The sequence below is a fragment of the Chiloscyllium plagiosum genome, unplaced genomic scaffold (genome assembly GCF_037043375.1).
Source record: "Chiloscyllium plagiosum isolate Xiang-an unplaced genomic scaffold, Cpla_swu_hap1 HiC_scaffold_11, whole genome shotgun sequence".
Lineage (NCBI taxonomy): Eukaryota > Metazoa > Chordata > Chondrichthyes > Orectolobiformes > Hemiscylliidae > Chiloscyllium > Chiloscyllium plagiosum.
In genome coordinates this window covers 58,590,896-58,604,240 of record NW_028270149.1, presented here as the reverse complement: position 1 = coordinate 58,604,240, position 13,345 = coordinate 58,590,896, and the positions used below count along the sequence as shown (strand labels likewise).

General features: G+C 41.4%; 1 protein-coding gene across 9 annotated transcripts in view; it reads right to left on the bottom strand.

Moving 5' to 3' along the window:
* Positions 1 to 12,393, bottom strand: part of phka1a (phosphorylase kinase, alpha 1a (muscle)) — a 140,087-nt gene extending 127,694 nt beyond the window's left edge. For 8 of the 9 annotated variants that reach the window (XM_043704547.2, XM_043704549.2, XM_043704550.2 and 5 more), the window contains exons 1-4: positions 11,371 to 11,600; positions 2,597 to 2,755; positions 1,100 to 1,147; positions 119 to 287 (exon numbers count right to left, since the gene is read on the bottom strand). In XM_043704547.2, the coding sequence (XP_043560482.2) occupies positions 119 to 287; positions 1,100 to 1,147; positions 2,597 to 2,755; positions 11,371 to 11,448 (454 nt within the window). In that variant the 5' untranslated portion in view covers positions 11,449 to 11,600. Of the gene's footprint in view, positions 1 to 118; positions 288 to 1,099; positions 1,148 to 2,596; positions 2,756 to 11,370; positions 11,601 to 12,217 lie in introns of those variants that run through there. The other variant, XM_043704548.2, reaches the window with a different exon arrangement.
* Positions 12,394 to 13,345: the final 952 nt, after the last annotated feature.

Genomic DNA, 13,345 nt, shown 5'->3' with positions numbered 1-13,345 from the left:
TACTGGGAAATGCGATAGTCAGAAAGCTTTAGAGGCAAACTAGGATCATCACCAATAATTTGAGAATTGGCTAGAAATCTGACAATGTTTCAGAGCAATTTTGGTTAGTTCTTCTTACCTGAAGCAGTCATTTGTGCAAGAAAAAGCAGGAAGATGGAGGTAGCATCAATTTGTAGGTGACCCCACTGATCATCTTGAACCACTGTAGCACATGTTTCAGTGTTGTACTTAGCATGGAGGGCATCTTGTGTACTCTGGGTGTACTTGAATTTTTCAACTTTATTTCTCTATGTACATAAAATAATTGTATTATCATGAGAAATCAACTATAGATCAATCTTAATACCTTTCACTAACCCCTGAAAATTTCACATGAAAAGTTTTGACTCTCTGCCTGGCTGATATCTACAGTTCCTAAGACAAATTAAAATTGGCCTAAAAGTTCAAGCATGATTGTAACAGATAGTAGGCTGGGTCTTAGAATTAGCTTCATATCTGCCAAGTCTAATAATAAAGAAAATATTCAGATAGGTTCCTCCAGCTGACCACTATGCGCTGATTCTTAAAAAAAACGATATGCATGAAAACCAGTTAGGAACTAAACAGAGATTGAGATAAAAGGTCCTCACTGTTAAAAAGTTTGGCTAACCTTTATGTAGCTCCAAACATGAAGAATAGCTATTTGCACAAACTAGTTACATATTTCAGCGATCACAGAACAATATAACAGTCTGTTGTTAGAAGACGAGTGAAAACTGATGTCTTATTAGCCTAGTTAATCATTTCTCCAAGTCATTATATCATGCTACTATTCCTTTCCTCGTATCATCCTACCAATTAGTCTTCAAATTCAAACTGAAGACCTAGTAAATTCCAAATGAGCATTCAATTTTCAAGTTGTACCTGTTAAGCTATTTTACACAGAACACAAAAACTCCATTCATTTCATAAAACGGTGTTTTAGTTTTGTTTAAATTTAATTACACACTCTGTTTATGCTGGAAGAACCCGTGTCAAGATACAATAGTTCTAAGTGATAAATGTGACTAATTATTTTGCAAGCACAAGATATGATGCGAAATCTAGAATGGTCTTGTACCTGTCTCATCATACAGCGTAGCAACCCTCGCATCAGTTTCACCACACTCTGAAAGATGAAATAAAAACCAGTACATATTTACATGGAGTCAGCAATTCCTATCAGGCCATAACCCTCCAGCAGCCCTTTTCTGGCACTGCTGTACCCACCTCAGCTTTCACATGACATTTTCAAACTATTCAGAGATGACACTTTGCAGAGATTAAGTTACAACCACTTTGGCAGATCCAATATAGAAGAACTTTAGCTTGGAAAGTATAGTAAGCAAACGAACAAATGAAGATTCTTAACATTTACTTTAGAATAAGTTGATAACAACAAAAATATTCAGCATACAAAACTTTTTTTTTGCTCCAATTATATCTTTCTCTATTTTACATGCAGGTGCTTCTATTCAATTCATTCATTGGAGATTCTTTCACTTAAACTGTCTTCACAGGTAAAGATAAATTGTAGGAATGGTGAGGGGCAATTTAACATATTACTGCAAACAGGTTCCTTTTTCCCATTGCTGGATCCTGTTCGAGATGCATTAGCAGTTTTCTAAAGTTCCATACAAGCAGCCTTTTTCATGTGAACTTAGACTGTAAGCTGTTTGTTTAGACACAGGATGTATCATAGTTGAGACAGAACTTGCTCTCATTTTGTACTCTCACAAATGCAATTTCCAACAGACATCAATAGTCAGTCATCTGGAAGAATCATGGTGATTCTTCCTCATTCTAGAGATGCCAAGGGCATCTGGGGTTTCTTATCACCACCATTGCAGAGATCAGATAACTCAGCCATACAACAAACTCAGAATCTTGCAGACTGGTGACATTTATTTCCAGAAAATGCAACATATTTATTCTTTTACTCAAACGAGGTACTTCTTGATTGAAAACATGTTCTTGATTTCCTAACTGAGTAGGGTACTCAGTCCGAAATGCAGTTATTCCATTAGCCATTGAACAGCCAGAGTCTGGTCAAGTTTTCTTTACTGTTATTCAGCCTACGAGTAAGCCTTTTCCTCAAAAGTCCATTAACAGCAACAAACTTCTGTTCTCCGTAGGTCTAGCAGACCATTGATTAAAACAACTGATTCATTACTGAAATACAAAGGTTGAAATATATGAAAACTGAGATTTTAGCTTAAAAGTGAATTGGATTAACAGGATTAAGCAAAGGAAACTTTAATCTGACAGAAGTTTGAATATCACTCAAAAGTAGTTAACTTATGAAAGAAATACCATGCCACTTCAGTGAACAAGGATCAGACTAAATAAAAGGTTACGTACTAAGTTTGGAATAGACGAAAGTAGTCGAGGTGAGTCTTCTATGTAGAAGACAGAATTACTGATTTATCAAATCTTACCTCTTCTGTCATTTCATTACTGGTAGGAGTAAGGGAAACCTTTTTCTTAAAATGTTGCTTGCAGGAGTACAGCCCTATATTCCAACCTCTACTTCAACCCATTTTGTAATAATAGCTACCATTTATATTCAGCTACTCACCTGCTCAAGCTCATAAGCTTTTGCTTTATCCTCATCTCGGTCAGCATTTTTGCGATATGCCATTCCAAGGCCCCATACTGCCAGGATGCTGTACACATTATCACGAATCCAAGCATCCTGCTGGTCAGTGCTCGCAGGCAGTAATCCAGTTACAGTATTCTACAAAATAAAAGGATTTAAATAATCAACTTTAAGCAAAATGTCAATAAATTCACATCTGTTTAAGAGAAGGATCAAAGCCCTATTGTGAAATGACATACAGATACTTCATTTTAAAAGTTTTTTTCTATCAGAGGGTTATGAGTATTTAAGAAAGATGATAAAGAAAAGCGAGGGAACTACAGACCAGTGAGCCCGACATCAGTGGTGGGTAAGTTGTTGCAGGGAATCCTGAGGAAAAGGACTTACATGTATTTGGAAAGGCAAGGACTGATTAGGGATAGTACACATGGCTTTGTGCGTGGGAAATCGTGATTGAGCTTTTTTGAAGAAGTAACAAAGAGGATTGATGAGGACAGTAGTGGATGTGATCTATATGAACTTCAGTAAGGTGTTCAACAAGGGTTCCTCATGGTAGACTGGTTAGCAAGGTTAGCTCACATGGAATACAGGGAGAACTAGCCATTTGGATACAGAACTGTCTCGAAGATATAAGACAGAGGGTGGTGGTGGAGGGTTGCTTTTCCGACTGGAGGCCTGTGACTAGTGGTGTGCCACAAGTGTTGATGCTAGGTTCACTATTTTTTGTCATTTATATAAATGATTTGGATGGAAACATTAGAGTTCTAGTTAATAAGTTTGCACATGACACCAAAACTGGAGGTATAGTGGACAGCGGAGAAGGTTACCTCACAGTACAATGGGATCTTGATCAGATAGGCCAATGGACTGAGGAGTGGTAGATGGAGTTTAATTTAGATAAAATGTGAAGTGTTGCATTTTAGAAAGGTAAATCACAGCAGGACTTATATACTTAATGGTAAGGTCCTCGGGAGTGTTGCTGAACAAACAAACCTTGGAGTGCAGGTTAATAGCTCCTTGAAAGTGGAATTGCAGGTAGGTAAGATGGTGAAGATGACGATTGGTATTCTTTCCTTTATTAGTCAGAATTAAAAATCACACAACACCAGGTTATAGTCCAACATGTTTATTTGAAAACACAGTGTGTTGAGTATAGAAGTTAGGAGGTCATGTTGTGACTGTACAGGACTTTGGTTAGGCCACTATTAGAATACTGCATGGTCTCCCAGATGTTGCGAAACTTACAAGAGTTCAGAAAAGATTAACAAGGATGTTGCCAGGGTTGGAAAAGCTTTGGAAGAGGCTGAATAGGCCCGGGCTATTTTCCCCTGAGCGCCAGAGGCTGAGGGGTGACCTTATAGAGGTTTATAAAATGATGAAGGGCATAGATAGGGTAAATTGACAAGATCTTTACCCCGGGGTGGGGAAGACCAAAACTACAGGGCATAGATTTAAGGTGAGAGGGGAGACATTTAAAAAAGTCCTAACGGGTGATGTGTGAATGGATTAAACTGCTGGAGGAAGTGGTGGACGCTGGTTTAGTAACAAAATTTAAAAGGCATCTGGATGGGTAAATGAATAGGAAGGGTTTAGAGGGGTATGGGTCACATCCTGGCAAATGGGACTAGATTAATTTAGAATATCTGGTCGGCATTGACGAAAGAATCTGTTTCCATGCTGTACATCTCTATGACTCTATTTGGAACTCTCTTCCCCAAAGAGTGATGGAAGTGGGGTTGCTGAATATTTTTAAGCAAAGGCACATAAATTTCTGCCAAACCAGGAAGTCAGTGGTCATCAGGGGTAGACTAAGAATATGGAATTAAGTTATCAGATCAGTGATCATCTTGTTGAATGGCAAAGCAAGCAAATTCCTCCTCCTAATTCATACAGTTGTATATTCACTATTACTGCAGTGTAGTGTCACATTCTAAGTATTAACATACTAAATATGTTAATATGCAGATGTTTACACAATCCTATTAACATCAATTACAGCGTACTATATGTATTATGTATCCATGTCTGCCAAGCACAAAACTGTCGCTTTGATGCTAATGACACAAGTGTATAATATACTGAAGCAGAAATAATCAGGTCATTTTCAGGAGGGTATAACATTGCAATATTGAAAGCATTAGCCAAGGTAACCAGTATGTTTAGCTTGGAACAATTTTCAGTCAATATTCTAAGCTGTGGCTACAAAATGCACCATCTCAGTATGATTAGAGATGAGAAAATTCATTTTTAAAATCAGAATGCATTTGTATTTAGTGTAAAAATAGTGAGCCTGAGCCCAACTGTAATCCTCCATTCACATTGCTAGTGCTAATATCTGGGCTTGAAATTTTCAAGTTTGGGGAAATTGGAAATCCAGGAGCAAATAGGACCAATATTTCCAAGCATCCTCCTAGTCTTGGGTCCACATAATATAAGTGCAGACCCAAGAATAGGTAGCCTGGAAATAAGGAAAGTTCATTCGGTTCAAAGTAAAACTATTTTGCTTCCACAATCTACACACAAGAGCTATTCTCACAGCACTACCATCATATTTTCTGCATGCTATTATTTTCTTATATTATGATCAATTCTCTTTCTGGACTATTCATCTGATTGCTTCATAAGAGGAATAAATAAATCATAAGTGATTATTTTTCCACCGATACAGACAGTAATTCTAATGGCATTTGCAATCTGATTTTGGAATAAACATTTTTACATTTCAAATCTCTCTCGCTTTGTGAATTTTGTACACTCACCTTTAAATATTGCCTGTTAGACAACTTTCCAAAGTTAAACAGACAACTCACTTTAGCAGGTAATATGGCAAGACCATCTGGGTTTTGGACAGAAGGCAATGCATCAATAATCCATTATGCATATATGTAATTTACAGCCAAATTAGCTAGCTAACTGATTAGGAACAGGGAAGTTAGTTCATTCTTTATTACCCTACTTGCTTATCCAGTGACCTTCAGCCCAATTACAATCCTCCCTGCACACAGCTAGCACTGAAAACTGGTTTTGGAATTCTCACTTTGGCTGCAATTGGGGATCCAGAAGTAAATTGTGCCCAAAATTCTGGTGATTTCAAAAGCTTTGTGTTTGTTCTCTCAAGCTTATGCCAAATTAATTTGAACATCACCAACTCAATCAAGCAGATTTTTAAAATGTTTTAGAATTTTGCTTTAAAATCATTTCTTGAAATTTAATTTCTTCTACTTCAACTTTTTTTGATTTTTGAAATGAAAAATACCTTCATAATTTGGAATGAACTTCACATCGAGATTTAATGACGTACACAGCAGGACGTAACATTCATCAAAGCTTCGGTTTCCACGGGCAATTCACAGATAGCTTTTTATGTGATTAAAGCCTTATTATTCAAAAACTTTTTTTCTTTTGCTCATAGTGGATGACATTGAATTACAAAGGTATTTACAACACAAAGACTATAGCTGACATCTTATGATTAAATGATACTAACTGAGATGGAGAGATGTTTTCCCATAGTTCGAACAGACATTAGCTTCATTGGATATTATTTCACTACGTGTTAGTGCAGAAGAATAAAAGAGAATGCCTTCAATGATAATTCCATTGTTACTAGTTGTATTGTGAAAGAATTTGTTTAGCAGCCAATGACTATCACAGAGGTGATTAACAAGATCAAATTTTACACGTATCTTTGAATAATGAGCCAACAGTTCAAATAATAGAGGTTAGAGTAAGAGCTGTAAACTCAATGCACAAGAAGAGATTGGAGGAAGCAAGATGGAAATTTGTCTGCATGTAGCTCAAAAATCTAAAATTAATATGGCAACATTTCCATTAACATATTTTGCAGCACATCCCTGCAAGTTCACCCCCAAACTGAGCCAAGGTCTGTTCCTAGGAACTTACCAAAATTTCATAAGTCTTCAATGCATCACAATAGACTTAGACTTAATCAGCTCCCTGATGTTATTAGTATTTCTTTCATTCATGCAATGAGTATCACTGGCAAGATCAGGATTTTTCACCCATTTTTAACCATGGGTTAAAAAGCTGCTCTGTTGAACTATGGTTCTTGTGGTGTAGGTATACCTAGTGATATTGAGGGAGGCACAGCAATAGTAAAGGAATAGCAGGCAAAATAGTTGAAAGTCAGGATATTGTGGAAATTGAAAGTGAACCTGCAGCTGACAGTTTTCTCATGGACCTGTCACCCTTGTTCTTTTCAATAAAGGTCATGGATTTGAAAGGAACTGTAGAATAAGTACTGGTGAGTTGTTGCAGTCCAGCTGTACATGGTACTGCAGTCACAGTATGGCAATAAAGAAAGGAGTGAGCATTTAAAATGGTGGAAGAGCTGTCTGTTAAGCAGGCTGCTTTGCTGTGGATGGTGTTAAGCTTTGATTATTATGAAAGCTGCACTCATCCAGGCAAGTAAGACTTCTATCATGTTCCTGGCTTGTATATTAAAGGTGGCAAAAGCTTTAGCAAGTCAAGAAATATATTGAATACCCAGCCCATTTGTCTTGTAGTCATAGTATTTATATGTCTCCTGCAATTACGTTCTGACCAATATCAAGCCTCAGAATATCAATAGTGGAGAAATCCTCAATCATCATCTGTCGGATGTCAAGAAGAGTGGCTAGAATTCTTTCTTCTTGAAAATAGTCACTGTCTGGTACTTGCTAAACACAAATTTTACTTGTCACATGAGAATTTAAACTTTTTATTCTAAAAATGAAAACTTAATATAAGTAATTTACAGGTTGAAATTCATGTGAACAGGTTATTTCAACTAACTAGATACATAAAATTTAAGGTTCATATATCAATTCTTATCAGTACACAGCCTATTTGAAATATATTTCAGATTGTAGAGAACACAAATCAGCAAAGGAATGCTGTTTTACCTCAAGGAACACTGAATTGCAAGTTTTTGTTTTCAAATCATTGGCTACAATTGAAAAAGAATAATGCATGCCCCTATCTAGATTGTAAGTGCAATACTCTAGCCATAAAGGTACTGGATGCATGATAAAAACAGGTGTGATTTGTGTGGATTACTATAAATCCATAGAACAGGGAATAGTAGAGCACAATAAAGGCACTTCAGCCCACAGTGTTATGCTTAGCATTTATCTTCATCTAAGATCAACCGAATCTATACACCCCTCAACTTCCTGCCATCCATGTGCTTGTCCAGCAGTCACTTATGTCCCTAATGTCTCTGACTCTACCACCACTGCTGGCAATGCATTCCACGTACCCACAACTCTCTGTGTAAAGTACCTACCCCTGGTATTTTCCCTGAACCTTCCTCCAATCATCTTAAAATTATGACCCCAAGTGACAGCCATTTCAGCCCTGGGGAAAAGTCTCTGGCTCTCTACTTTATCTCTGCCTCTCATTACCATGTGCACCTCTACCATGTCACCTCTCTTCCTTCTCTCCAGTGTGAAAAGGCTGAGCTCACTCAATCTCTCTTCATAAGACAAGCATCCTGGTAAATCTCCTTTGTACTCTCTCTAAAGCATCTACATTCTTCCTATATTGAGGCAACCAAAACTGGACATAATATTCCAAGTGTGGTCTAACCAGGGTTTTATAGAGCTGCAGCAAAACCTCACAGCTCTTAAACTCAATCCCTCTGTTAATGAAAGCCAAAACACCATACGCCTACTTAACAATCCTGTCAAATTGGGTGGCAATTTTGAGGGATCTATGTACATGGATCCCAAAATCCCTCTGTTCCACACAGCCAAGAATCATCTTTAACCCTGTATTCAGCATTCAAATTTGATCTTCCAAAATGAATCACTTCACATTTATCCAGGTTGAACTCCATCTGCCACTTCTCATCCCAGCTCTGCATCCTGTCAATATCATATTGTAGCCTGCAACAGCCTTTAACACTATCTTTATGTCATCAACAAACTTACTAAAACCACCCTTCCATTTCTTCATCCAAGTCATTTATAAAAACTTCAAAGAACAGAGGCCCAAGAACAGATCCCTGCAGGACACCATGGTCACTGACCTCCAGACAGAATATATTCCATCCACTACTACTCGCTGCCTTCTTTCGGCCAGCCAATTCTGTATCCAGACAGCCAAGTCTCCCTGTATCCCATACATCCTAACTTGCTGAATGAGCCTACCATGGGGAACCTTATCAAATGCCTTACTGAAAGCCATATACACCACATCCACTGCTCGATCTTTGACAAATTGTCTCGTCACATCCTCAAAGAACTCAATAAGGTGTATGAGGCATGACCTGCCCCTCAGAAAGTCGTGGTGACAATCTTTAATCAAAGTATATTTTTCCAAACAGTCATAAATCCTATATCTCAGAACCTTTTCCAGTACCTTGCTTATCACAGACATAAGACGGTCTGGTGTGTAATTCCCAGGAATATCCCTATTCCCTTTCTTGAACTGAGGAACAACATTTGCCTCCCTCCAATCATCCAGTACTACTCCCATGGAGAGTGAGGATGTAAAGATCATCACCAGAGGCACAGCAATCTCATTCCTCACTTCCTGTCGTAACCCCAGCTCCAACATTCCAGCTCAGCACCGCCCCACCACCGTCCTATCTGCCTATCTTCCTTTCCACCTATCCACTCCACCCTCCTCTCTGACCTATCACCTTCATCCCCACCCCCATTCACCCATTGTACTCTTTGCTACCTTCCCCCACCTTCGTCTCTGACCTATTACCTCCATCCCCACCCCCATTCACCTATTGTACTCTATGCTACTTTCTCGCCACCCCCACCCCCCCCCCCCCCTCATTTGTCTCCCCACTCTGCAGGCACCCTACCTCTATTCCTGATGAAGGGCTTTTGCCCGAAACATCGATTTTCGTGCTCTTCAGATGCTGCCTGACCTGCTGTGCTTTTCTAGCACCACTCTAATCTAGACCCTTGGATATATCTGGCCTCCCCTACCTCTTCAGACTCCAGGCACAAGTTCTCTCCACTATCCCTGATCGGCCCTATTCTCTCTTTGATCATTCTCTTATTCCTCACCTAAGTCTAGAATGCCTTTGGGTTTCTCTAATCCTTCCCGCCAAGACTTTCTCATGCCCCCTTTTTGCTGTCCTCGGTCCATTTTTGAGTTCTTTCCTAGTTACCCTGTAATCCCCTAAAGTGGTGCCAGATTCTTGCTTCCTCAACCTTAAGTAAGCTTCCTCTTCCTTTTAATGAGAAGCTCCTCTGCTCGTCATCCCAGGTTCCTCCACCTTACCATTCCTTGCCTGTCCCAGTTGGACAAAGTTATCCAACATTTGCAACAAGTGCTCCTTAAACAGCCCCCACTTCTCTGTTATGCCTTTCCTGTAGAACAATTGTTCCCAATTTATACTCCACAGCTCCTGTCTAATAGCAGAATAATTAAATACGTTGCCCCAATTAAATACCTTCCCATACTGTCTGCTCCTATCTCTTTCCATGACTCTGGTAAAGGTGAGGCAGTTATGGTCACTCACAAAATGCTCTCCCACTGAGAGATTGGGCACCTTGCCAAGCACCAAATCTAATATGGCCTCCCCCCAATCGGCCTTTCTACATATTGAGTCAGGAATCCCTCTCGGACACACTTGACAAAATTGGGTCCATCCAGACCATCTGCACTAACGAGATTCCAATACTGGGGACGTTGAAATTACCCATAACAACAACTGTTATATTTGCACCTTTCCAAGTTCTGCTATTTCCATCTCTCTGCTGTTATTGGGGGGTCTATAGAAAACACCCAATAAAGTGACTGCTCCTTTCCTGTTACTGACATCCATCCATACTGACTCAGCAGCCAAACCCTCCTCAACAACTCTCTAAGTAACAACACTACCCCCTCCCCCCTTTTCTTTTTAAAAGATCTAAACCCTGGAACATCCAACAACCATTCCTGTCCTTGTGAAGTTTATGTCTCTGTTATGGCCACAACATTGTGTTTCCAAGTGCTCCAAATTCATCACTCTTATTCCTGACACTCCAAATTATTGAAACAGACACACACTAACCCTTCCCTTTGCCCTATCAACTGTGCATTCTTCCCAACAGACTCTCTGCATTCTATTTCAGCCGGGTGTTCACATAAAAACATAATTATGAAACTTGGATTACCGTCAAGATCCAACTTCGAATCACTAGACTGGCCTATATATGACCCCATCCAACATGACATATTTGGCTTTAATCCTCCTAGTGACGAACAATGCAGTGCTTCCAAGAGCCTGAGAACGTCAAGTTAATTGTGGGCTGGCACCTAGGTAGAAAGTTGGCCCAACATTTGGACATCGTTGTGGTTAAGAAATAAACTTGAAATATACTTCCCATACCCCAAAGGGAGAGAAAACAAGATAAATCCGACCAAAGAGACAGTAACGGTTCATATCACTGGTGAGTCAAACACCTGTTGGAAATGACAGCGTCACTGAAGTTTGGAAATGTCGCACAAGCTCTGAGAGGGATCGAGAGAGAACATAGAGATGTACAGTATGGAAACAGACCCTTCGGTCCAACCCGTCCATGCCGACCAGATATCCCAACCCAACCTAGTCCCACCCCTTCACTCCTAAATAAAAACCTCTTTAACCTCGGTCACCGCTTTAAAACATCGCGCTTTCATCATGAGGTTGTATGATTAATTTGCATGAAGTATTTCTGCGTCCCTTTCATATTGATCATTAAAGCTAGAGGTGGTTCCTATAAATTGCATCAGGTAAACAGGTCAATGGATAGTAATGTACCCACCTGGTGACACAGGATAGTGTTGTTTACAAGTCGTCCATAATAGTCCAATCTCACCCCGGAATTACTTCGACTCCTCATCCTGGAAGCTGCGAGCACCGGGCTCCAGCTGAGACAGGGGGGAATAGACGGTCAACCTCACCTCACTCCTTCAGTCCAGAGACGAGGCCGAGCCCTAGATCACCAGCGGGCGAGGGAACGAGTCCAGACTCACTACTAACCGTCACTGAGGATTCGGACCGGCCACGTCGGCCTGTTGTCCCGCCCCCATACCGACTCCGCCCACTCAGCTGCACTCCGACCCCACCCCTCCACTCCGACCCCGCCCCTCCACGCCAACTCCGCCCACTCAGGTCCAACTCCCACCCCGCCCCTCCACGCCAACTCCGCCCACTCAGGTCCAACTCCGACCCCGCCCCTCCACGCCAACTCCGCCCACTCAGGTCCACTCCGACCCCACCCCTCCACTCCGACCCCGCCCCTCCACGCCAACTCCGCCCACTCAGGTCCAACTCCGACCCCGCCCCTCCACGCCAACTCCGCCCACTCAGGTCCAACTCCGACCCCGCCCCTCCACGCCAACTCCGCCCACTCAGGTCCACTCCGACCCCACCCCTCCACTCCGACCCCGCCCCTCCACGCCAACTCCGCCCACTCAGGTCCAACTCCGACCCCGCCCCTCCACACTGCTCCTGCCTCCAGATGCCAGTCCGCCCCTCTAAACGGATCACACTCCAGCCCCGCCCCACACTGAACCTGCCAACCGTCCCTGCACCGCCCCCACACTCTGACCCTGCCCATACAGACTAACCGCACCCACATGTCCCACCAGCCACGCCCACTCACTGACCACGTCGATGCACGCTAACGTCGTCCTCTTCAGATTCTGCTTCTGAATAAACCCCGCTCCACACCTAAGCACCGATCCCTCACTGTTTGCGTTCAAGTTGCACGTTCGATACGAAATAAAAATCGAAAGAACTATAAACCAAAAACTAAAAATAGAAATTTAAAATAGCACAGTAGGCCTGGCAGGCAAGGTTTACTCGGAAGGGTCACTGCAGCCGAAATTCTGATTTCTCCGACCCCGTCTGTTATGTTTAGTCAATAGTTGAGCACACAAGCCCAGTACCAGACGTTAGGGGGAGCTACAACGTGCTACACATGCGCAAAGCCGAGCAGTAGCAGTGGCGTGTGTGCGAACGCTGACTGTGTTTACAGCGTTGGGCATTTTGAACATTGAATCCCTGTATTGCAGAAGAGGTCATTCAGCCCTCTCATGTGTATTAACCCCTCAAAGAGCATCCCATCTAGATCTAACCTTCACCCGTAACCGCGCATTTGTTGTGGCTAATTCACCTATCCTGCACATCCCTGGATGTAACATAGCCAATCCACCTAACATGTACATTTTGGTCTGGGGAAGGAAATCAAAGTACCCAGCGGAAATCCTCGCATGGACACGGGGAGAATGTGCAAACTCCACTACTTAGAATTGAACCTTTCGTGTTAACCACTGTGCTGCCTTTGAAACAGAGAATTTGAAGTTTTTAAAGACGACTTGTATATTTTTATGACAAAGCGGCATGGTACTCTATATCAAAAAGTGTGTCTTCATCTTAACTTCTCCCATTGATGGTATTAATGTTTTCACCTTAGTTAAGATTAGAGTGGTGCTGGAAAAGCACAGCAGGTCGGGAACATCCGAGGAGCAGGAAAGTTGACGTTTCGGGCAAAAGCCCTTCATCAGGAATGAGCTCCTCTGATATCCAGCATATGCAGTTCTCACTTTCGCCTAATGATTTCACCTTATTTATTAACCTTTTTTTCAATAATATTATCAGAAAGGAAGCAAGAGCAGGACTGAGTGATTTGGCCCCTCGGCTGTTTGCCTACTCAACAAGATCCTGACTCATTCGATTGTGGTCTGCATTCCACATTCGCACTAATCCCCTCACGATTGAAACAAAAAATGGGA